The 25,519-nt window shown below is 41.5% G+C and overlaps 1 protein-coding gene across 26 annotated transcripts in view; it reads left to right on the forward strand.

Annotated features, from left to right (window-relative positions):
• Positions 1 to 25,519, forward strand: part of ICA1 (islet cell autoantigen 1) — a 103,332-nt gene that overhangs the window by 40,914 nt on the left and 36,899 nt on the right. For all 26 annotated transcript variants that reach the window (XR_014792386.1, XR_014792385.1, XR_014792387.1 and 23 more), the window contains 2 exons: positions 20,704 to 20,829; positions 21,017 to 21,115. Coding sequence is in view for 22 of the 26 variants with exons in the window: in XM_084858727.1 (XP_084714853.1) it covers positions 20,704 to 20,829; positions 21,017 to 21,115 (225 nt within the window). In the remaining 4 variants the exon portion in view is untranslated. The remainder of the gene's footprint in view (positions 1 to 20,703; positions 20,830 to 21,016; positions 21,116 to 25,519) is intronic.

The raw sequence follows: 25,519 nt of genomic DNA on the forward strand, positions 1-25,519 counted from the left end.
CTAATACAGATCCCTGTGAGACTCCACTATTTACTTCCCTCCATTGGGAGAATTTACCATTTATTCCTACTCTCTGCTTTCTGTCCTTTAACCAGTTACTGATCCATAAGAGGACCTGTCCTCTTATTCCGTGACTGCTAAGTTTGCTCAGGAGTCTGTGGTGAGGGACTTTGTCAAAAGCCTTTTGGAAGTCTCAGTAAACAATATCTACTGGATCACCCCGTCTAACACGGCGGGCGGGGGGGAAGCACACAGTAAACACAGTACAAAGAGCTGCTGTGTGGCTGGAGAGCTCCTACATGACTGGGGCCTCAAGACCCCACCTAGCATGGTGAACGTCCACTGTTCCAGTCCCCTGGATGTCATTGCTTTGGGGAAAAGAGTGGGTGAGGGACCATAGCTCAGTGACAGAGGCCCTACTTTGTATGTAGAAGGACCCAGGTTCAATTCCTGGTATCTCCAGTTCAAAAACATTGGGCAGCCGGTGATGTGAAAGATCTCTGCCTTAGACCCTGGGCTGTCAGTCTGTGTAGACCATACTGGGCTAGATGAACAAATAGGCTAAGGCAACTTCCAAAGTTCCTGAATCTTTTGGGGAACCATTTCTATTTTTGAGGGCTTTCAACATGTGCCTATTTTTGAGGGCTTTCAACATGTGCCTTTCCCCCACAGTAAAATGGAGGATGGTTAGGTAGCATGGCTATCAGGTAGCCTTGTAGTCTGACATCTCATTTTCAGTAAACTCCCTCATCCAGAGTCCCTGGTGATGAGAGGGACAGGAAGGATAGGGACAGTTGAAAATGGCTATTTCTCTTGGTTACTTAATTCCTACCCACATCTGCCACTGTTAGATGACTCCTGCTTCTCTGCTACATCAAGAAAAATACACTTTAAAAAACACTACTTACATTTGTACTGAAAAGATTGACCTAAAATATAAATGGCCTACAAATTTATTGAGCCAAAAACTACTGTTTTCACTTCCTAGGATTTATATGCACAACAAGGGGGTTAGAGCAAGAACATTAACCTTTTTCAGTCTTTTAAAAAATGGTATTCCGTTCTAGAATCCAGTTTTCAGAACTCTGGCTTAGCTGCAGCTGTGCAGAGTTTCTGACAAAGTTTAATGACCCAGGGCTCATTCCCATGATGCTTTCTCGATACCAAAGCTCAGCCTTAAACGTGTGAATTCATAAAAATAAGAAGTGGACCTGCAACAAAATGTTGCAGTGTGATTCACCCCCAGTTCAGGATTCCAGCCATTCCATTCTCACTCCCTGCAACAGCATGCTCAATCCTTATTGGGCTGTTTTGTGTTCTTTTCCCACTGAAGGCTTCTTTCCTCTAAAGATTTGTTTGTACTACTGCAAACCTTGGGGTCCACGCTAAGCTTGCCGATACCTACTGTTTGTGTTTGGATGGTGCTGCTTTGGCGACATAATTAACAGCAGTCGCCTCCGAACATCAGATAGAGGGAATAAGTCCTTCTAAATACGTACAGCGTACTCTTCACCTATTACCCACTTATTCACTGGGATTAAGGAGTAAAGGGTTCAAGGTAGCAACATACCTAATTTAGGCAGACTCAGTGGAGGCTGGTGGCTTCCATGTCAGTGGGGCGGTGAATCCTCTCCGGGTTTCAGTCAGAACCAGTCAGAACTCTAAGGGAACTATCTAAGGTGCTTGTACTTTGAATAACTCCTTTAGAGTTCTGACTGAAACCTGGAGCGGATTCATTACCCCACTAATATCGGAGCCACCAGCCTCCACTGGGAAGTTTAGAACCTCTCTTAGAAATAAAGCACTACTTTCTGTCCATGTCATTCATAAGTTTCCTTCCACTACACAGGCTTGCATGAGAATAGAAGATCATGAATCTCTTCCTAACTGAACAGTGCCTGATAAGCTTGTGATCTTTCACACTCTGATTGCTCTGGGGGGAAAAATGGAAAGGGAAATTCACTTTAAAAGCATGCTTGACGGGTATGTGTGTGTGTGTGTTTAACAATGCAAATGTATATACTGTAGGAATTTTAATTGCCAGTTAAATGTAATTGCTGGTTAAAGTATTGAAGCAAGTAAGATCAATAGCTATCTACATACAGTCACTTAGCATGTATTAAATGGCTACATCATTGCTGTTCATAGGTTAAAAGCAACGTAAGAATGTGTGATAGAAATGCCCTTCAAATGCATAATGAAAATGGTACTCTTTAAAAATAGAGGCAAGCTTCTGGGAACATATTACGTCATCTTAAGGTGTATTGCTTGTAGAATGTTGTAGTAACTGTAGACAGGCGAACGCCCTTGAGTGCTTTCCTTTTTTAATTTGCTTCATTTCATTTTTAAGAAATAAAAATCTGAAAATATTATCCAGGGCCAGTGCTTTTAAATTAATGTACAGAATTAAAAGTGCTATTGTAGATACACAGCTTTGTTTTAGCTATTTCAGGTTTCATGGAAACAAGGATGTGTTGGGCACTTTTTAAAAGCTAGGGGACGTGACAAAATCCAGCAGAAGTTAATGTATGTTTTACAGTGAATATCAGAGATTCTGTATTAACATCCCCATGTACATGTGAATACTCAATCTCAATCTTGTAGAATCTCCCCAGACAGAGATCTGAATGTGATTAAGAGCTATTAGCCTTGTTTGGACTACCATTACTTTGTTTAATAAGCTGTGACATGGACAAGCCTTTTGCCTATGCATGCAGTCTCTTTCCTCTTCCCTTCATGGCACAACCAAACAAATCAGGAAACATCTAACCATTGGGTAGGCTCCAACGGTGTCCTTCTACGGGTAGCCCAGGCCTGCCAGTGGTGGCGCATGTGTGGCCGCTGCCACTGGTGGCTGCGATGTAGTGCTTCCGGAGGCAAGCACCAAGATAAGCAGAAACACTCATTTCTAGAAGGGGCAGGTTACGCCCCTTCCAGAAATGAGTGTTTCCACTTGTCTCGACGCTTGTCCTCAGAAGTGCTACACTGTGGCTGCCAGTGGTAGGGACCATGTGGGTGCCACCGCCAGCAGGCCTGGGCCACCCATGGTAGGACACTGTTGGATCCTACCCATAGTTTCCCATTTCGTCTGAACTGGGAAACTATGGTGACCAACTTAAGAACAAGCCAGTATATTAAAATAACTTCAAACCATGGTTTAACATCCTGGCTTGTTCCAAAGCTGGTAACCAAGCTTTAATTTAGAGACTTCTTGGTTTGATTGTTTAAAGATGCGAAGGGGCTGGCTGTGAATATGGGCAAGAAGACTTCTTCTTATCTTGACTTTAAGCTAGATATGATCATCCAAACTGGCTCATTATTATATTTCAGAGGGAAAATATCTGCTTTGGGGTCATGTATATCTCACATAGTAAACATTTTTCTTGAAGGTACCAACAGGTCACAAAGCTTCTGACATTCTCTATAACCTAAAGAAAAGTATGTGATCATGCAGTGTGTTGTTTTTTTAAAAAAGCAACCCACAGCATAAAAAATTAACATTAAAGCAATTCTTACTGCTCTATTACAGCCAGTGTGGTACAGTTAAGTATTGGACCCGGATTCAAAAGAGTAATGCCATGGATTCAGTGGGTTTTCTTAATCATTACATTCTTTAAAACTTGGAATTCCTTTTTGCTTACTCTCAATTGACTATTCATATTAAAATGGTGACTTTGACATCTGGCCTGTAAGATTTTACTGCATTATAATGTGACTATTTCTAAATATAAGACCTTTGCCTTTGTAACCCTGGTAAACAATAATTGCCCACTGTCCTTCTTGACTTCACTGTAGTGTTTCTGCTTTGGGGCACACCTAATTTATTCTTTTTTACATGGTTTGCTCAAATTGATGGCATCGTGGCCAATTACCTCTCTGTTCCTTCCAGCATCGTATTTTTCTTGAATGCAATCCCCGCTCCTCCTTTTTCTCTTTCAAAACTGTGTGTAGTGTTTTTCCTATAGGTAGCCTTGTACTAACATTTCTGTTACTGCACATTTCTGCACTCTCTTTTCAGTCTTTTGAGCAGACGTGTCTTTTATCCACTCTTGATTTTGTTTTTGTCCACAATGTCTGTGTTTTTCTTGTGTGGCCATACGTTTGCTCCCCTCCTGCTTCATAATTCATACTCTGATTTTCCAGCCATCCTAAATGATACTGTCCCCAAATCTCTTTCCTACTCATGGGGTAGAGCGAGAGAGCACCATCCCTCATAGATCATCTGGTGCATTTATCCACCTCCAAGGCCATTGGATATCATTGTGTGGGTGGAACATTTTAATAGGTTTTATTTGTGTACAATCCAACATGAGCACACCAGACCTGTGCAGTCGATTAGATTTTATGTGCATATGCCCTATTAAAACATTATAGCTACGTATTTGTGCCCTTGGGACAGATGGACTTCATGGACAGGGAAGAAAGCTGCAATCTTGTTTCCACACAACATGGGCCCATGTTCCTTTGAAAACCTGTGTCTGCTTTTTGAAGACACTAGTGCACACACCCATGGTTTAAACCATGTTTTAATATCCTGTTTTTTCCCCAAAAAAAGTTATTAACCATAGTTTCCTGGTTCAGACAAAATGGGAAACTATAGTTAATTGAATCCTTGATCCTTGATCGTTTGCCTGCTTTTGAGAAGGGAGGAATGAAGGGGCTGTGTGCACGGACAAAAAGCTTGTACATATCTTGGCTTATTAAGCCAAGATACAGTTGTCTTAAGATCAATCACATCAAAGCCCCACACTTATCTCAAGTCCAGGCAATGAGACCAGGTATGGTTTCCTTCTTTTGTACCAAACTTTTTCATTGGGCTATTGTAAGTACTGGGATAATTTGGATTTAACTGTAGGCTTTTAGAAACCTAGTGCAGAACCCTAGAATTCAGTAACTGATACAGTTGAAAGGTGTGTGATTACTGTTCCCTCCCTCAGAATAAAGATTTGTATTAACTTTACTCATCTTTCTTTCACTGTGATTAATATGTAAATTGTGAGATGATGAATAATCTCTCTTTGGAATTTTAAAAAAAATCTAAAATACAAGCAGAACAATTTGTCCTTTGTTTTCTGTTCCTGGGAGGCCATATCTTTCCACTTGCCTCTAGACAGGTGATGGAACATTCTATTGTAGAAACAAGTTGCATTATTTGTCAAGGGCTTCATGTCTACTATTTTTATAGGCATATGAAAAGTCCTTGCCACAGGGTGGATTGGTTTTACATCATGGTATTTTTAAATTGTGATATACATCTCACACTCAAATAAAAATAAACCACTGATTTTAACAAGTTTCCCATTTTGAAATTCATATATCACACATGAATATGAACCAGTTGCAAACCAATATGTTTTCATTATTTGTTGCAACTAGCTTTTATGCAGCCTAGGAACATAGCCGGAAACCTCTGGTCATGCAGCCCAACTGCACTGCAGAATTCCATCTGCTAAAAGACATTTCTGTTTGGCTCTCTGTATGCAAAGATACTAAGCAAAGTCACTTGGTTGATGGTGAAGAGTACTGTCCTGTGTACATTTATTTGAAAGTGAGTCTTGCTAAACAAAATGAAAGTTATTTCTGCATAAAGATGCATAGGATAAGCGGTCAGTGTCCAGAAACTTTCTCTAGCAAGAACTGGTAGTTACTGGGCAGAAATTATGTTTCTTCATGAAATGGATCCATGCTGTCTGTTTGGTAGAGTAATAAATAGTCATAATTTGAGAGCAGAACACATTACAGAGCTTGGGTAGTTAGAGCATAAAAACTGGAATCCACCCACATAGTCCCTGTGGATGATTCTGCTGATACACATCTCCTAGATACTGTGAAGGTATATTAGTGCCTGGGTCCAGTTGGAGCCCACAATGATAAATGCAATACACATCTTACTGTGACTTTTTATATTGCTTAACATCATAAGTCAGAGATCTTCCCCCCTCCTCATGGTAGTGACGATAGTGATTATTATTATTTTTCACAGGCTCAGTTCAAATAACCTGTTGAAGCCATATTTTTGGCTATCAGGAATGTGCTGCAAGTTCAGGTGTTCCATCATCCCCTTACATGCGCCAAGTCCCTCCTCCACTTCATGGTATGCAGTAACCATTCTTTGCTATGTATTTTGGCCACCTAATGCGAAGAGAAAACTCCCTGGAAAAGACCCTGATGCTGGGAAAGACTGAAGGCAAAAGGAGAAGGGGACGGCAGAGGATGAGATGGCTAGATAGCATCACGGATGCAATGAATATGAACTTGAGCACGCTCCGGGAGAGAGCGCAGGACAGGAAGGCCTGGCGTGCTATGGTCCATGGGGTCACGAAGAGTCGGACACGACTGAACGACTGAACAACAAATGAATTAGGCATAGCTCTGCTTTCAAACCAGACTCAGAAAAAACTATGCTTTCCAAGTCTGGTTCAGAGGCAAACTATGTTTGGCAGTAACCAAAGTTCACCCACTTGGGATGTCGCAGCAAACTATGGCTGCCATAAACAATGAAGTGGAGGAGGGAATTGGTACGAATGGGAGGGAGGAGAAGAGGGAGCTTACAGCACATTTCTGATGGCCAAGCCCTGATTTGGCCATGGCGTCTCAGCTGAGATACAGCTGAGAAACAGCCACTCATTTCATCGAGATGGTCATGATTCAGTTTTAAAATTGGCACATAATCTCTTAAAAAGTTTGTTTGTATTCAGTTCAGATTTCATTTTAAACTATGATATAGTAGTGGTCAAACTGTCAGACTGGAGACAGACACGGGTTCAAATCCGCACTTTGCCATGAAGCTTAATGGGTGGCCTCGGCCCAGTCATGCAGGGCTGTTTTGAGAATAAAATGGGGGAGAGAACCATGTACACTGCCTTGAACTCCTTGGAGGAAAAATAGGGAATAGATGGAATGAATGAACAAGGCTTTAAAAAAACACACCAAAAAACCACACTTGCTATAATCACTTTTTGTCCTCCCTGTCTTGGCACAAGAGCATGGAACCTGAAGTACTATTATAAACTTTTTGTTTTTACTTTTCAATGATGATGTGTCTGAGCAACATTTGTTTCTTTCAAGCAAAGCTGCGCCAGGACCTGGCAAACGTAGAGGCCTTTAGCAAAATGATAGCAGTGAGACTGTTCACAGATGGCCCACAAGGCAATTTTTTTTTCATCTGTCCTAGAGCTTCTTGATAAAAAAAATCAATGGAATCTGCTGTTTACATTTTTTTCTCTTTGATTCCCCTGCCCCACAGCGATATATCAAAAAGTAAATGAAAAGAAAAATTCCCATGTTTTGAATTGCTTTAAAAACCATGTTGTTGTTTTAAAGATGCAACTTATTATTAAGTGAACCTTAGGAATAAGTGGAATTCACCACATCAGACACCTTGACCACCTCCATTTTGGTGAACACTCCAGATTGAAATGCTCTCCCCACTTTGGTGGCACTTTAAAAAATATTTAGTTGGCATCGATGAAAGTAAGTCACAGCATTGTAAAGTTCCGCTGCTGCATGAGGTCTCCCATTTTCTTCTGGAAGAGTGGAGCTTTCCATGTTTGATATTCTGAATCGATGAATAATTCATTAAGTTGGAAAGGAACTCTTTGCATGCTCCAGACCCGACTTTAAGATATCAAGTTAAAATAAAACTCCATTTTCCTATATTACATCTAAGCTAGTGTTAGTGAATGGAGAACTGGACTTGAACCTAATGGATGTCATCTCAGCTTCTTTGAGGGCCTCTCAGTTCACAGCACTGGTATGTAACACAAATTACAGTAAAGGCCTGGTGGCCACAGTTTTGGTTAATAAATTCATATACAGGATGGGTGGACAACTTATGCCCTCCAGATGTTTTGGCCTACAGCTCCCAGCCCTAGCCAGCAATAACCAATGGTGAGGGATGATGGAATTGTAGGCCAAAACATTTTAGTAATGGCCTGGTAGCCTTTGTTTTCAGCCCTGCCCACCACTGAAATGTAGCCCCTGAGAGCTTTTCTGCCCTTGTCCTGAAAGAGGTTCCCCACTCCTGTATTTATGTGTGTGTGTGTGTGTGTGTGTGTGTGCGCGCACATACACACACCTCCCCTGGTTTGCATTCCCTAATCTTCAGAATTTCCCTTGCATGTCCACTGCACTCCATCGATGTCATCCTAACAGCATTCCTGCCTCTAGTGTGGGTTATTTTTGGACCCATGTTTTCTACTGGCCTTCAGCTCATTGTGTGTCTCTCTATGCTTTAAGTCGTATGCTCCCTTTAGGTCCCTGCTTCTCAGGAAGCAGCAAGCTGGTATCTACATGCACACAAATGTCTTGTGTACAGTGCATCATGCTAAGCCGTGCAAAAGTTGCCGTGCCCAGTGTTCCCTTTGTGCTATGATTCACCAGTGATAAACTCTAAAAACTGTTTTTAGTATCAGCACTTAATCTTGGAACAAATAAGGAAAGGTGCTTCTGAGCAGGCAGGGGGTGGTTTTCCTTACTACTGAACAACTGCAGCTTATATAAATGCACCCTTCAATTAAGGATGAAGGCTGATGGGGCATATGACATGAGTGCCACATACCTGAGCCCTAGCACCTCGTCTCAGAAATTAAGTATTGCTCCCACGTCCTTTGCCAGCATAATATGCAATTGGAGGACCAATCCTTCTTCATAACAATCCATTCCTGGTTTTCCTCCTATCCCCTTTCCTATAGCTTCTTGCAAAAATTGCTTTTCCAGTGCCACAATTTTTGCATGCACACACCCCTCCCAGCAGTCAAGTTCTCTGTTCTTTCCCACCCATGAGCATCAGGGCTGAATCCAGAGAGTCCCTCCAGAAAACAAAAAACATTCCAGGTCTCTTTTCCCCCTGTCCCCCATCTTTCCAACCACAGTTATGGAGTTTTTCCAAAACTAACATCAGACTTCTGAAGAAGGATAGGAGTAACTTGGTAGCAACTGCAAATGAGGCAACTAGCTATTTATTTATGGCTGGACAGGAAAGCACCTCTGCTGAGAGAAGGAGGTTTTAAAATGGCATCACCACACACACGCACACATACACACACGCTCCTCCCCCTTCTCACTAGGAATACAGTCAGAAGACTGCAGGTCTCTCCTATATTATCTTGTTTCCTCCCCTGGTGCATGCACACTTTGTAGCACAAGCACATTGCAATAAAGGAGCTCGAGCTCTCTCAATTGCTCTCTTACATATTGCAATGGGAAGTGACAGGTTTTACTGTGAAGAGGTCCACTTTGGGCAGCATGTGTGAGAGAGACTGAGACTGTTTTTCTCCAGCAGCTTTGCTGTGTGTTACTTGGACGTAAGGTTGTACGTTGTAACATAAGGTTGTCAGTGTGCACATGCTCAATCACAAAATGTATGCCTGACCTAGATCCTGGATAGCCCTATGTAGATGATCAAACTGGGTAGAAATGTACCACTGTGGTAAGAGGTTTCTGATGACACCTGCTGATCCTACCCACAGTCTCCACACAATGGTAACTTTGCATACACCCCAGCAAGTGTAGGTCCCTGTGTATCAATGTGTGGATGTCTGGTGGCATGAACCCAAACCACCTCCCCCCTGCAAATATACTTCTACTTAGTTTGACCATCTTCGTAGGGCTTATAAATCAGGGTTTTACATTATGAAAATGCTTTTACATCCTGTGGCCGTGTGCACTGTTGTATGCATAATGACAGCATATATCTGTACAATTTTGTCAACCAACCACAGAGATGGTATTATGGAGCAGTCAGTAGACTGTGTCCTACTCTTATTAGTCTCAACACTGGATAATACTGAGCAGGGTTTTGAGGGAACAAAAGGAGGTTCCAACCTAACCTTCTATGTATGTTGTTGTTCAGTCGTTCAGTCATGTCCGACTCTTCGTGACCCCATGGACCATAGCACGCCAGGCCTTCCTGTCCTGCGCTCTCTCCCAGAGCGTGCTCAAGTTCATATTCATTGCATCCGTGATGCTATCTAGCCATCTCATCCTCTGTCGTCTCCTTCTCCTTTTGCCTTCAGTCTTTCCCAGCATCAGGGTCTTTTCCAGAGAGTTTTCTCTTCGCATTAGGTGGCCAAAATATTTGAGCTTCAGCTTCAGTATCTGTCCTTCCAATGAGCACTCAGGGTTGATTTCCTTGAGGATGGACTGATTGGACCTCCTTGCAGTCCAGGGGACTCGTAAGAGTCTTCTCCAGCACCACAGTTCGAAAGCATCAATTCTTCGGCGCTCAGCCTTCCTTATAGTCCAGCTCTCACAGCCATACATTACTACTGGGAAAACCATAGCTTTGATTAGACGGACCTTTGTCGGCAAGGTGATGTCTCTGCTTCTTACTATGCTGTCTAGGTTGGCCATAGCTTTCGTCCCAAGGAGCAAGCGTCTTTTAATTTCATGGCTACAGTCACCGTCTGCAGTGATCTTGGAGCCCAAGAAAGTAAAATCTGTCACTGCTTCCATTTCTTCCCCTTCTATATGCCAGGAAGTGATGGGACCAGATGCCATGATCTTCGTTTTTTTAATGTTGAGTTTCAAACCAGCTTTTGCACTCTCCTCTTTCACCCTCAGCAAGAGGCTCTTGAGATCCTCTTCGCTTTCTGCCATTAGGGTGGTATCGTCTGCATATCGGAGGTTGTTGATAATTCTCCCGGCAGTCTTAATTCCGACCTGTGATTCATCCAACCCGGCGTTTCTCATGATGTACTCTGCATATAAGTTAAATAAGCAGGGCGACAATATGCAGCCTTGTCGTACTCCTTTCCCAATTTTGAACCAATCTGTTGTTCCATGTCTGGTTCTTACTGTTGCTTCTTGACCCTCGTACAGGTTTCTCAGGAGACAGGTAAGATGGTCTGGTACTCCCGTCACTTTAAGGATTTGCCACAGTTTGTTGTGATCCACACAATCAAAGGCTTTGGCGTAGTCAATGAAGCAGAAATATACATTTTTCTGGAATTCTCTTGCTTTCTCCATGATCCAGCGAACGTATGTAAGTTTATGCAAAGATAATTCCTGCTGTGTTCCTTAGTGCTTACTCTCAGCTAAGAGAGCATGGAATCGTTTACACCAGGAGTGGGGAAACCTGTGGCTCTCCAGATGTTGTTGGATTAGTATGCATAACTCCCATCCATTGGCCAGGCTGACTGGGGTGGATGGGAGGGGCCACAATTCCCTAACAATATCTGGAGGGCCACAGATTCCCCAGCACTGGTTGAGACTCGAGTGTGTCCCCATGTGGAGAAAAGCTGCTTGGTTGGGAGGATTCAAGTAAACTGGGGTAATTGTTTTATGTCATCATGGCCTTCACATTGTGATGGTTTCTTATCAAGTATGATTTTTTTAAAACCAACAAAAAGTTATACAGTGTGTAAAATAAGGACAAAGAGGAATTAAATTTCTAACCTCATGCATTGGCACTGCATTGGTGGTGATGGTTACTACTGAACGTTCTTTGCTGTGGAGTCTTCCATCTTCCATGATGCTGTCTTCTGCTTTGGGCAGTATCCAGTTGGACACTAGCTCTAATGTAAATTGCACTGCACAGGTTTTCTGGGAAATCCCGTAACGCCAACAACTGGCATCACGCTAAAGTCCCTTATGTGTACCCTACATTACTGCTAGTGTCCAGTTGATACTGCCCTTTGTTTCCTCTTCAGGGCTGATCGCACAATGCAACAGCACACAGTGAGACTGTGGTGCATGCGAGGCACGTGGAGTTGCCATTTTGAATATGCAAAACCTGCTCTGGGGTTGTCATGTGGTGTGAACAATTTAATCCTCACATAACCCATGCTTGCTGGGTTTGCACAACCTGACAACCCACAAGCAGGAGCTGCATGTGAAACATGGTGAGACGCCCATGAGCCACGGCGTGTTGTCTGAACCCAGTCACTGTGGGCATCTCTACACCAGCCTAAAATCTTGCATTTAAAATTAGGATTTCTGCTTCTGTTTTAAATGCAGGATCACAATGACTCCCTTTTTCACCCACTTCCTTTCCCCCCTCCTTCTTCCTGTATCTAAAGTCTTCCATTATCTTTCATGGATCTCCCTCGTCTTCTTGCTGCTTTTCCTCTTTTCACTGAGGGAACTCAAGCAGAATACAAGGGGGTAATTTGATAGCTCATTCTCTGCGATCTATTTAAAAACAGAACAAAGGGCATTGAGTGCAGGAGACGCCCTGGAGGGTCACAGCGTCATGTAAAGAGCCCGCAAACTTCCGTGAGGGAGCAATCTCAATCGCAGGATAAAAGCTCCATGTGAAGAAAGCCTGTGTCAAATGGGAAAGAGCAACAGTAGTGGAAAGAGCAGGTTATTTTGCCTTCAGTATTGTGAGGACACACTCTAGACAGGGTTATAAAATACATCTTCAGACTTTTCTCAGATTAATATTATTAGCTAACAGGAATTGCATATTCCGGTTTTTCCTCTTTTTAGGATTTGCAGCAAAACAGTACAGTTTTCCAGCTGCTGAACATCCCCATCCATGTAGCATTATTTGCTATGCATTACTTCAAGTAGTGTGTCTACTCCAGCTTTAATCTCAACTTTTCTCAGAGACAAATGGATCTTAATTTAAACACACACACACATACTTAACATTCAAGCTAAAATTGTTAAAGATTAAAAATGATGTGTTTCTGGGTTACTGTTTAATGGAACAATAATTGTTTCAATTTCCTTCTAAATAACTCAATTATGAGCAGTTTGCAGAAGACTTGTGTAGTTTTGGGGAGCTCTTTTGTGGCTGTGCCATTTAGACTGTGCTTTTTGTTACCCTGCTCAGATTTCACTTTCTTTTGGTGTGGAAAGATGAGAACCATTAAAATCTGAAGGTAGAAATGTCCTGCCAGCCCAGACAGCTGTGTGTTTTTCCTCTAATTCAGTCAATATTTGTGTTCAAGTCTTGGGCAGAGGAAAAGAGATGAAAAGCAAGCTATGTTCTGTGTTTGTGATTAATTTATATAGTGAAAGTCAAGCAGATGGCCCACATTAGGTAAGATCCCAACAGTCTAACCCAGCCCAAAAGTGAGAGTAGCAATCATAGCAAAGCTCTTGTGTAAAAAAAAAAAAACCCATCCGCTTAGCGGCTGTGTTCCCTTCCTGTTTACTCTTCCATTTATCTCTTCTTTCTTGACTCATCTATTTCCCCATACTGATCCAGCTGTAATTCATTTTTATCACATAGTTCTGCAGCTGGCCCATTAACTGTATACTTTTTGTAGTAGATTCTTCTCGTTTCCAATTTCACTAAATACCAGGGTTTTACCCCTCTGTATTGAGTGTCTGTCCTTTGCAAAATCTGGAAGCATTTTCTAGACAGTGTTAGAAGGCCTTGTAAGGCTTTGGGTCGGCTTGAATAGCTTCGGTAATCAATGTACTGAGAGATTTTAATTTATGTTAACACGTATGTTTTACTGGCTCCTCCATTAGAAAGAGAAGTTGTATTCAAACATGAAATAAGAACTACGCTATGGCAGAGTGTTCTGATCTCATGGATGCCTGTTGAATAGAACCATGATCGGAATCTTTCTAAACTTCTAAAACCTCAACGTTAGAAATTACCACTTTGGATTTCAGTCTTCGAAAAGGAAGTGGCCAGACCTCAAGTCTTTTTTGTTTTCCTCCTTCAAATCTGAGAAATCAGAAGAATTAGCAGCACAATCCTATCTTCAAGCTATTCCCAATCAATAGGACAGGATCCCTCCTAAATCCCCTGAGCCAGTGGAACACAATGCTATGTCAGCAGGAAAAAAAAGTTACATAAACTAATTAACTAAGTCTGCAGTCCTCTGCACTCTTATTTGGAAATAAGACTCTTTAAACTCAGTGAGACTTACTTCTGCATAAACATACATAGAAGTATTTTACAGCACAATCCTATCAGAACATTAAGTATAATAATATAGCCATAACATTTCCAGTAAAAATGTGGAAGTACCACATTTACAGCAACCAATTAAAATGCATTTCCTACATAACTGACAGCATTATTTCCCACAAAGCCTTTATAGTGTTTGGCTATCACTCTTGCAAAAGCAGACCCTCTCTTGGTAATGACCTGAATACCATTAACTTTCCATATCAAATCAAGATTGTCATTCATTTTAGCATCTTGAGTATGTGTTGACAAGGCTCAAAATCTACATGATCTATAAACATTGATAGTAGCAGAAAACACAGTACCTGTTTACTCTTTGAATTGTGGGTTGATTATGAACATTAGTTGTCCTGATATTTATTTTATTTATTTGTTACATTTATATCCCACTTTTTTCCTCCAAGGAGCCCGTGGCAGCATACATGGTCCTTTTCCTCTCCGTTTTATCCTCACGTCAACCCTGTGAGGAAGGTTAGGCTTTAGAACAACCTTCCTCAACCTGGTGTCCTTCAGATGTTTTGGACTGCAAATTCCCAGCATTCCTATCCATTGGCCATGTTGCTGGGGCTGATGAAAGTTGAAGTCCAAAATATCTGGACGTGACCACATTAGGGAAGACTACTTTAGAACAACAGTTGAGAATCAGGTGGACTGTTCATCCATTAGCATTTGTCTGGTGGATACATAAACAGAGTTGTTGGAGCAACGTCATGATCTCATCTTAATAAAGCATGGGTTATTAAGCTGAGAATTAACATCATGCCCATGCTCCTTGCTCCCCTCAAAGCTGCATTTGGCGCTTTTGTCATGATTTGTTTAAACCACAGTTTCTCATTACATCCAAATGTAATGTGGTTTAATCTTAGTTATGAAAGCTGGTTAATAAACTGAGATTAAACCACAGTCTTCCAGTGTGGATGTAATGGAAAACTGTGATATTAACAAACCACAATAGAAGCATTGTAGCCAACAAATGGAGAAAGGGATGGGAGGGCTGAGGGGGAGCATATGGGTGCAATTCTTGTTCTTCATTCAATAAACAATAGTTTATTAATCTGAAATGTTTATGTATGAGCTAGCCAAAAGTATTGTACATTGTGCCACGTTCTTCTCTCTGTCTGATAGAAGGCCTTTAAAGGTCCATATATGTTTCACCAGCAAATGCCCAGTAAAGGTCTTTCCCTTCCTCATTTGCACCATTATCTAGGGCAAATTATATAGCAAACATTCTCCATATCAGTCTTAGAAAATGAGTGTAAAATGTATGTTGAAATTCTTGCAGATATAAAAGGCTAAGTGCAGTGACCCTAGTATTATTCCTGGGCATCATGACACATCTCCTTCAACTGAGGAATGCCCAATATTTAGTTAGAACACAAGCTGCTATCTGATCACCTTTACAGCAAGAGAGCAGCAAAAGCTACTTAGTGATTCATGTGCTCCACCATCAATCTTGATCCAGTGGATGAGTTCATCTCTCCCTCTCCATCCTCCACTCTCAGGATGACATCAGCAGCTATGATAACTGAATACCTTTATTACCACTCAGTACTCAGCTCACGAAGATAATGTTCTAATATTAATAAGGCAAAGGGTTCCAGCCACCTATTTCTGTGTCTTTATCTGAAGTGACAACTGAGGAAATAGACTAGGAAAATGTGTTTGGATACATGTTCACAGGACTTATTTGGGTGTGAGGTAGAGAAAGAAATCTGTGGAAAATACTTTGTTCCAGTTGGTCACATTCTAGGATTTCTCTCTAAGAGTGAATTCAGTGCCTATTTACTCATAGAACTGTCATGTGGGTGTGCTATTCACATGCATTACTTCCCTCACAGGAAGAATGCCATCCTTCCCGTGCCATGATCCCTTGTGGGTGAAGGGTACAAACGTAAGCCCAGAGCTGTTCATTTGCAGAGGCATTCTCATTAATTTAAATGGAAGGGGCAGGTCACAGGGCTCTGGTTTGGGTTGCATGACTTGAAAAGGTTTGTAGTTGCATTAGAATTGCAGGGCAGGAGATGATTTGCCTACGTGGAATCAGGCTAATTCCAAAGACAGACTATGGTTTGGAACCTCATCCATGTGCAGGCATAGCAGATCAGGAGTTCCCCACCAGCTCTTGCACTCTTGTCCTCTCTCCTTTCTCTTTTCCTTTCATGTATGAATGTCCCCTTCTTTACCTTTTAAGAGCTAACTATGGTTTGATATTATGTCTGTGCCAGTGTTAACAATAAACATGGTTAGTTTCAAACCGGAATATCCAAACCTGCAAACCTTGTAAGAAGGAAGGGCTGCTTTCATGGATTTGCATCTTTACCATCAGCGAGACAGCTGATGGGGTTGGATTCAGGATCTGTCTTACGTAGACGAAAAGGCTCCACTCACGGAAGGTGCCTCTGCACCCTCCCCACTCACGCGCACATCACATCTCATCTTATTCAGCAACCCCTCCCAAGGCAGTAAGCCATATACCATATAAATAACAGCAAACCTCTAAGTATTTAAACAATAACATCAAAATTAGCCACTAATAAGAGCCAGCAACAACACTGTAAAGCATCCAACCTAATAAAAGACTAAAATCCAATAAATAATTACAGCTAATACCCATTTAAGAGAAAGCAACAGAAAACAAGTATTTTGAGCTCTTTTGAAGACCTGTAGTGATGGAGTCTGATGTATCCCAATTGGCAACACATACCAGAAACATGGGGCCGCTGCCAAAAAATGCCCTCTCTCTTGGGCCCTCCAGCCTAGCTGTTTTCACATGTTCTTAGAGTATGTGCTTAGGGCTTTCCCTGCTCATATCAGAGTGTGGGATGTCTTTCAAGTAACTTAGTACCAACCCATTTAAGACTTTGAATGTTAAAACCGGCACTTTAAATTGGGTCTGGAAATGCATCACCAACCAGTGCCGCTGTTGCAATACAGGTGTCCTGTGATTCGACTGCCTTGCCCCCAACGAATGCACCACCTGAAGTTTCCAAACCATCTTTAAAAGGAACGGCATGTGCTGCAGCATACAACGGTGCTGTGGGTTTTCAAAGAAAGTTTGAATTGGAGAATTTTCTGGATAGTTCCCCAATACGAATTAGGATTATTTGCATAGGGTCATTTGCACCAGAAAATTTTCTGATGCCCTAAAGAGATCTAATTTAGCATGTTTATTTTACTTGTATTTAGTAAATAATGAAGCTAAAACAAGTAACCCTTGTTAATATTTTGTCCCAATACACCACAGGTATTTGACCTGAAATATCTGAGGAAACGAAGCATGCTTACTGTGAATTAAATGTGATGTGATGTAGGCTTTTAATAGGAATACATGTACAACATGTAAAGATAATAGCATGTACTGCCTTTACATTTTTTAAATTTAAGGGGGGAAACCAATATTATTGAAAACTGTGACATACTAGTGAATTTTAGCAACCAAAATAACAGCATAATATGCTGATAACCACTCATTTATTTCAGCACAGTTCACTTCTCTTCCACTAATGTTTTGGGGGCACCTTCAGTTTCACTGTCACTACTTATTAGTTCCGTTTCAGTCTGAGACTAAGTGTATTTCAATGACGTACATGCATTCTATCACATACTTGCTAAGGATACATCACCTGAAAAGCATTCATTACAACTTTGAAACTGCCAAGCCTGCCCGATATTGTATTTGCAAATGGCATCCATTCATTTTTACTAGTGAACTTATGAAATGTAAAATGTTCCACAGAAAAATAAAGCACTGGGGGGAAAATCCATTTTGGAAAATTTTCAGCAGAACCTTTTCTACCACACATCACTGGCCTGGACGAGACTAGTTCATGCACAACTGAGGCAAGGTTCATATCTTCCCCAGGTATGGCTGCAGTTGGTGGACCTCGGGTAGCTAAAAGCACTCTTGGCCACTGCCACCACCACCACCTGAACTTCCCCAGTTAGAGCAGAGTCCAGGAGAGCTCTCAAACTAAATACGTTAAATTAATGTGCTAAAAAAAAACCCCACACAATTGCAGGCTGTGGTTTGAAGCTAACCATGGTTATCAGTAACATAGTTGAAGCTGTGATGCTGTACTGTGGTTAACTCAAACAAGGGAAGGGGAATTTGTACAACATTGGAAGAGGAGAAAAAGAGAAGGGGTACAGGAGTCATCAGGGAGCACTGCAAACCTAACTGGTTATGGAATCTGTAATGTTATCTCTGCAGTGGGTAAAGTGAGGTGTGTTTCAGTCATAACATTTGAAGTTTAAAATATAATAATTATTATTACTATTACTGCATTAATTTCTGATGTTGCAAGGAGTTTTAGAAACAGGCTCATGCTGATGTACTGTTCTGAATTCTAAGCTTAATGTCCTGTGTTGCTATGCTGGAGGCATAGCAAGTTCTACTACTAAGGAAACCTCCTGTATCTCCTAAGTACAGAATTAGATCTGACCATTTTAATACTGCTAGATGCTGCAGTCCCTTTCTGGCTTGGAAGAGGAAAATGTGTAGCATTTGGTAGCACAGCAGTACACTAAGTATCATAATAACCAGTATTGACACAAAAAGCATATGGTCTTATGTTACATATTGGGTCAAGCAGATCTAATGTTAGTTGTCCTTTCCTGTTTATAAATTATCCATCAATTATCCTTAAAAGAGAAAACAGTTTTGCCATTACATAGGCCAAACTACTTCTCTTGAGAAATAACAATGATAACGATAACAAACTAAGCTAGGTCAAATGAGCATTTCGGTGGATATTGCAATATGTTGTGAGACAGGATGCTAGATTATGGGATGTTTGTTTAATCGTGTTCTTCACTGAGACAAATACTCAGAGTGCTCCTACAGTTAATGCCCATTCAAAGTGCAAAAGGCTGCTTCTTACTAAGCTGTTTGAGTAATGAATCCTGGGATGCATGACATATGGATGGAGCATGTTAGGATTAAAAAAAAACTATTATTAAACCACTCATTTGCTTAGATGATACATTTTGAAAACGAAATGGTGGGGTCACAGTTTCCACCCTGTACATTCTTACAAGGTGGGGATGGGAGTAGAATGGATAGCTTACATAGACTGAATTTATTTTTCTTTACCCCTTAGTGTATTTTTAAGGCTGCAGTGCTACATAAAACTACTTGTAATTAAGTTCCATTTAAAGAAATGGGAGTTATAGCTGATCCACACAGTTTACGTTTTGAACAAAGCCTTTTGCGCTCAAGTTTAAGTGGCAAGATATATGTGTGGTGCTTTTTAGGGAATTGACATGCCTGCAGTAACTATGGATGCAGAAGCCTGCTTTCCTCCACCCCCATCCTCAGCCACTGTAATCTGGGTTATTGAGGAAACCCTGCCACGTGGTGTGCATGTACAATTCGTGCGATGGGTTACACGTGCATTTTGCCACTTTAAACACAGGAACCTTTTGTGTCCGAGTTTAAAAAAAAATAATGTGTGAGTTAGCCCTTAGGTAGAGTAAACATGGTTAGGACTGGAATGCAAACAGTGAAGACAGTATGGGGAAGGGGAACTCACTTTAGGGGAGTGAGCAGCAGATCCTCTTAAAGCACTGAATACAGGTACCCCAGACTTTTTCCAGGTAAGAAAGGGACAAGAACTGATATAGACTTCCATGCTGACAGGACTGCTGTACTAGTATCAGGATCACCAAAACCCAAGAGTGTCTGAGTGAAGAAAGCTACCTAAGTGAGGTTCCTGGGCAATGTATCAAAATAGTTCCATTGACTTGAATGTGGTCTGAGAGAGAGTGTGTCATCTGAGGAATATGACCATAACATCTTGATGGAAGAATGGCAAGTTACGTGGTCTTTATCCATGCAAATACTTCCTGACCCTCAGGAACCGTGCAACTGCCATGGGAAGGAGGACTGATATGGGACTGGTGGCTCTCCTACTGCTGCAGTAATGTATTGGGCGAGCATCATGGAGTTATGGGAAGACTGGAAGCAATAAGCACAGACACAAACAGGAGTGGGCTGAAATTGTCTACAACTTTATTTGGCTATGGCTACAACGAGTTATGGCAGGGCACAGGTGCTGGGTCCCTGTCATTGGGCAGCCTGACTGCTGGCACCCAACACCCACACTGGGATGACCTTTAAAGGGAATGGCAGGCATTTGGGGCCCATCTCAGCATACACTGCTCTATGAGCCCTTTCCTGCATTCTGGTTGTGTGGCAGGCATGGTAGCCCCCTGCTGTGCTGGGCCTTGACGTCACACCCCAATTACCTTTTATGGGAATCCCCTTGTGGAGAGTGGGGAGCCCATCCCCAGCTTACCCCTGGATCCAGCCCGATGCCTCCAATGTTACCATCAACGTTGCAGCAAGAAAAGCAATTGAAATGAGCATCTATTAACTGACTTTCCAGTCTGGTCATTCATTTTATCCTTTCTCTTTGCCAAGATTTTAAGAGGCAGCACCTATGTGTGCAATAGCCACAGTACTATGCAGTTTTTTCCCTGCCACAGGAAATGCAGTGAATTGTTGTGACAGATCTGTGTGCGATCTGCCTTTTCTAGCATGAGAGAGAGTTCACTTGCTGTGGTGGAGCTTTCTTACCTCTGGTGAAAAAGATTTGTTCCCCAATACTTCTTCCAGGAAACAACTCTGAGAACTTATGAATTGAAGGGCAGCATATAAATAAAATAAATAAAATAAACAATGACATGGATGAATTATACTAGATACATGGGATTTATATACTAGATACAAATGACAATTGAATAATCCTTTGGAAATAAGAGGCATGCTAAAACGTGAGCATTTTCTGTGTTCTTCTGGTGTCTGAAGGAGTTCTTATTATCAATAGGTCCAGGCACAAGTCCGGCATGCAAAACTGAACTTTGACAAACTGAAAACTGATGTCTGTCAGAAAGTGGATCTTCTTGGAGCAAGTAGATGCAATCTTCTGTCTCATGTGCTGACAACGTACCAGGTATCCAAAAGGCGATTGTCCATATAATGTAGGACTTCTGTTTAGTAATGATAGCCATGTACCTTTACATAGCAGTGCAATACAGTTTTCCTAACCATATGGCTAGGGCTGGGTAAATTTTGTTGGGTACTGCACAAAATTTTAAGTATTTGAAACTTGTGCATTCAGATGTTTCTTTCTGTTACAGACAACCCTCCTTCATTTTTGGGAAAAAACATCTCATACCATGGCAGCCATCCATGAAAGTTTCAAGGGTTATCAGCCATATGAATTCACAATGCTGAAGGTAAGGAATATATAGTTCTCTGTTTATTTACAGTGTAAATTTTACATTCTACTTTGTAGAGTGATTTGGATAAGTGAAAGCAGGGTGTGTGTGGCTAAGAATCCTTTTTGTAGAACATCTTCACACTTCAGAGTTGTCATCAATAGCTATCTATTACAAGTGATGCTACTACTTGCTTTTATAAATTCCACACTGGGAGACATCTAGTCCTTAGCAAAAACTGACTTTGCAGTGGCATGGGAAACAGGCTACCCACATGTGACAACATACATTCATTACCAATGCATTGTAAGAGCCAGTCATGTGGAGTGACTTTGTCATGGCACTGCATCACAAAGGCAGCTTATGCCCAAGCCTTCTCATTCCCAATAAAATATAAGCTCAATAAGTACTATCCTGAATATGAAGATTATTGAATAATATTGGAAAGAGAGAAATAATCCTGCAATATTTTCTTAAATCAGCTTCTTAAAGAGTGACCCTGGCATGATTAGAACTTAGCTACTAACATATCTGTTACTAAATTCAGGCACTTAGGGCACGATCCTATGCATGTTTAGACCGAAAAAAGCCCCACAAAGAAGCATGCTGGGAATTTTAGGACATTTTTCTGTCTAAACATGCATTGGATTGCGCCCTTAACTAAGTTCGGTCTCTGTTGATTGTGTCAAATGAAATCTACATTTTTATACTGGTTTCTTGCCTGCATCCTGGTGGTGTTGTACCACCCATGCCGCTCATCTTCAACCGCTAGTCAGTGCTAGTTAGTTATCAGCGTGTCCAGCTTAAGAGCCAAACTAGATGTGATGCTAAATGTGTCATTCAAAAACTGCAACAGTTTTTAAAATAATATTTAACAACAGGTGCTGGGGTGATTTTCATTGGAACCACCGTGGGAAGGCAGGTTTAACCCTTCCATCCCCAGCTGAAATTCTGACAAAAATTAAGCTAGAGGTTCTTGATCAGGACATAACAGGGAACTCTGGATTAATGAAATGCCAGAGCTGGCAAATGAGAAAAGGGGCAAGGGAGCGCTCAAGCCTGACACTCACTGCCATAAATCATAGTTTATGAAGCCCGAAAATATAATCTGAACTGGGCCAATTAGTTAGATCTTTCTTTCTTTCTTTCTTTCTTTCTTTCTTTCTTTCTTTCTTTCTTAAAAAGGAAAGTAGTTTCTGGAGGCTGCAAGCTCAAGCAGAGGGATAGCAAGGGGAGCAGCTGCTTAACTTTTTCTCCTTCAGCCATTTTTCCGCTTGAAACCCCTGGATGCTTTTTTCCCCACATGGGAAAGGTTTTTTTTTAATAGCTAGTAGCAGGGAACAGAGACCCAAGTCAGTTGCAGCAAGTGTGTGAATTTAGTAACAGAGCTTTTTCCTTAAAGGCTACTCTTTAAGAAGATATTGAACAGTTCATCCAGTTTGACCCTGAGTTTCATTGCTAAGCAAGTATTTGAATTTAGATCTCCACTGTCCAGCACTATAGCAACTATACCATATTAGTGTAGTTTACTCCTTTTTTGCAAAAGTAAATATACTCTTCTACGATACTCTTCTAATATAAGAAGTGAGTTTATAGAAATTTTAGCTTTTGAAATGCATTCCCCTCCCTTCTTAACGCAAAATAAGCATGCGTTTAGTTTAGTTTTATAATTATTTCCATAGACCATACTGCAACTGTCTAAATTAAGCAAGTGTGTATTTTTTTTACAGCATCTGAGTTCAACCTGGTGAGGTTTAGGCCTTTCTAAGATCATTGAGTTTACTTTCAGTGTTCTATTTTAGTTAACAGTATCAAGAAACCAGTTTGTGTGTGGGGTTTTTTTTTTTGAACTAATGATTTATTAATGCAAAGGGGTTACCTTCAGAAAGAGACTCTCTGCTCTTGGGATTATTTCTGGAAACAGTACATTGTTTCAGGAATTTATTTTTTTCTTTTTGCTAAACTCTGGTAATGAACAATCTGATAAAATTTGTTTTCTTTACTTCAGGTTATATTGTGGAAGTAGTGTAATCGCAGCTGTGTTTCCTGATAGCTGAGGTTGTGTTTGGGAGAATATTTTTAATAGACGAACAAGTCCAAGAATCCTGTTGAGGGAGAGATGATTTTGCTTGGGGGTGCCCAGTGCTTGAGAATGTTAAATTCCTCTTGCCTTCATTTGTGTTTTGTTTTAAAGATTAGCATTTTGAGTGTACAATTAAGCTGGTATATTTCTATTGATTAATATTGGATCTAATGGTAGCAGAATAAAAAATGACATAGGAACAAATAAGGGTGTGGGTAGGGGAGGAGGGAAATGAAACCAAAGATAAATCACAATAGCCCAGTTCAGTGGCAGGGCTCCAAAGTGCCACTCTTTTATCAGTGGTCAGTATTAAAGCAGCACTGTTTTATTATTCAGCATTTTTTTAAACATTCCGGAGATATTATTTTTCCCTCCTTTAGAAATTTCAGAAAGTCTCAGCATGTCCCAGCCAATATGTTGTAGAGAGCTGTAGGTCTTTTTTTTACTGTCTAAATGTGCCTAGGATTGCACCCTTACTTTCTCCACATTTTCAAGTGCAAAACTCACCACCAGGTACCCAGTGCTGCCTCTTCTTGTGGCTTCCCATCTCCTTTCTGAAGCCTTGAAGCCTTTATTCCAGGGGCGCAAAACCTCAGGCCCGGAGGTAAAATCTGACCCCAAGCCACCTCTGGGATTTCCCAAGGGGCCCCTCCCCTTTTCCTTCCAACCACCACGTTTGGTGGTTTCCCGGCTTTTTAGTTTTTCCCCATTCTAAAAGGTCCAAACGCCTCTCCCAAGGCTTAGTTACTGGCAGGAAGAGCTTTAAGCTAAAAAATGCCAGTATACTTTTGGGTTTGGGGCCCTGCCCCTTTTGCCTTTGGCTTTGCTCACCACTGGTAAGCAGCCCCTAAGAGTGGGATTTGGCCCTTGGGCTGAAAGACTTTCAGCACTCCCTCTTTACTCCCATACAACTGCGCAGATAGAGGGCAGGGGACAATCAAACAGTAGTGAGATGGGACATTGGAGAGGGATGGAAGTAAGGTTGAATGTTTCAGGTGGTGATAGGACGGGACCATAATCAGGACTGTCAAGTCACCTGAGGCTCAGGGGCAAGATCTGGGAGTTTGGGGTAGTGCGTCTGGTGGGGGCCAGAGCCTGGCGGCTCAAAGGTGCTGCCCGATTGGCCAAACTACTCCCAGCATCCTCCAAGTCAAGCAGCAGAACTTGCTGGGTCAGGGTACAAAGTCCAAAGCAAACATTCTAGTTCACTTAGAAGACATTCTTAAAGAAACTGTAGATGGGCCCAGGAGAGAATAGCTTGGTCTTTTGCTTTTGTCCCCCGATATTTTATATATCTTTCCCTTGGAAACCCTAAGAAGGAGGCTAAAATTCTGAAGGAAAGGAAAGGTTCTTCCTGTGCAAGCACCGAGTCATTGCTGACTCCTAGAGGGACGCCGCTTTCGCTGGCGTTTTCATGGCAGACTATAGAGGAGGAACAGCAAGTGCCCTCCACACATCAATTTGCATAGTGCCCAAGATTGACCAAATGGTTATCTTACCTCAGGAGGAAAAACCCACAAGTCTCTCTACTTAGGAGTAAAAACACAATTGAAATAACTAACAATGTTGCCCCTCCTTAGGGCAAGGATCTTGCTTTTTTGTTTAAGTTAATCTGTAAAGTGCAGTGTACATTGATAACAGTCAATAATAATAATAATAATAATAATAATAATAATAATAATAATAATAATTCCACCTGAACACAATAGGAGAAGGGATGCATGACCTCTCACCCCCAGAAGCAAAGGTACAACCATCCCACTTATAAGCAAAAGTGTCCAATTGTCTGGTCTTCCTCCTTCCAAGCAGCAAATTATCCAGCTCCTTAGAGATATAGCTTCTCCCACCTTCCAGATTTACAGCAGACTGGTTCCCCATCCCCAGATCAGCACAAGCAATAAACAGGAGGGGAATATCATTCAGTGCCACTGACAAGATACCTGCTGCCACAACTTTTGGGACCGTTAGGGAATTTAATTGCCCTCCACTGCTCTAAACCTGGATGCTAAGAGGAAGGAAGGGTGCATGATCAGGAAAACCTCAAGCCACATGCCACATTCTTTCTTAACACTTGATCGTGCGTGTGTGTGTGTGTGAAATGCACTATTCCAACAAACAGAACAAATATACTTTCTTCCTGCCCAGTCCTATACGTATTTACTTGGAAGTAAGTCCTACCTGGTTCAGTGGGGCTTATTTTCAAGAGTGCTTGATCCAGTATATATTTACTTGAAAGTAAATTCCACTGAGCTCAATGGGACTTGCTCCTCAGTAAGTGAACATAGGACCACAGTCTCAGGCAAGCAGCATCATGGGGCAAAAGTATACTAATGAGCGGC

The sequence above is a fragment of the Heloderma suspectum genome, chromosome 5 (assembly GCF_057233095.1).
Source record: "Heloderma suspectum isolate Gila_16-S chromosome 5, 16-S_ref, whole genome shotgun sequence".
Classification (NCBI taxonomy): Eukaryota; Metazoa; Chordata; class Lepidosauria; order Squamata; family Helodermatidae; genus Heloderma; species Heloderma suspectum.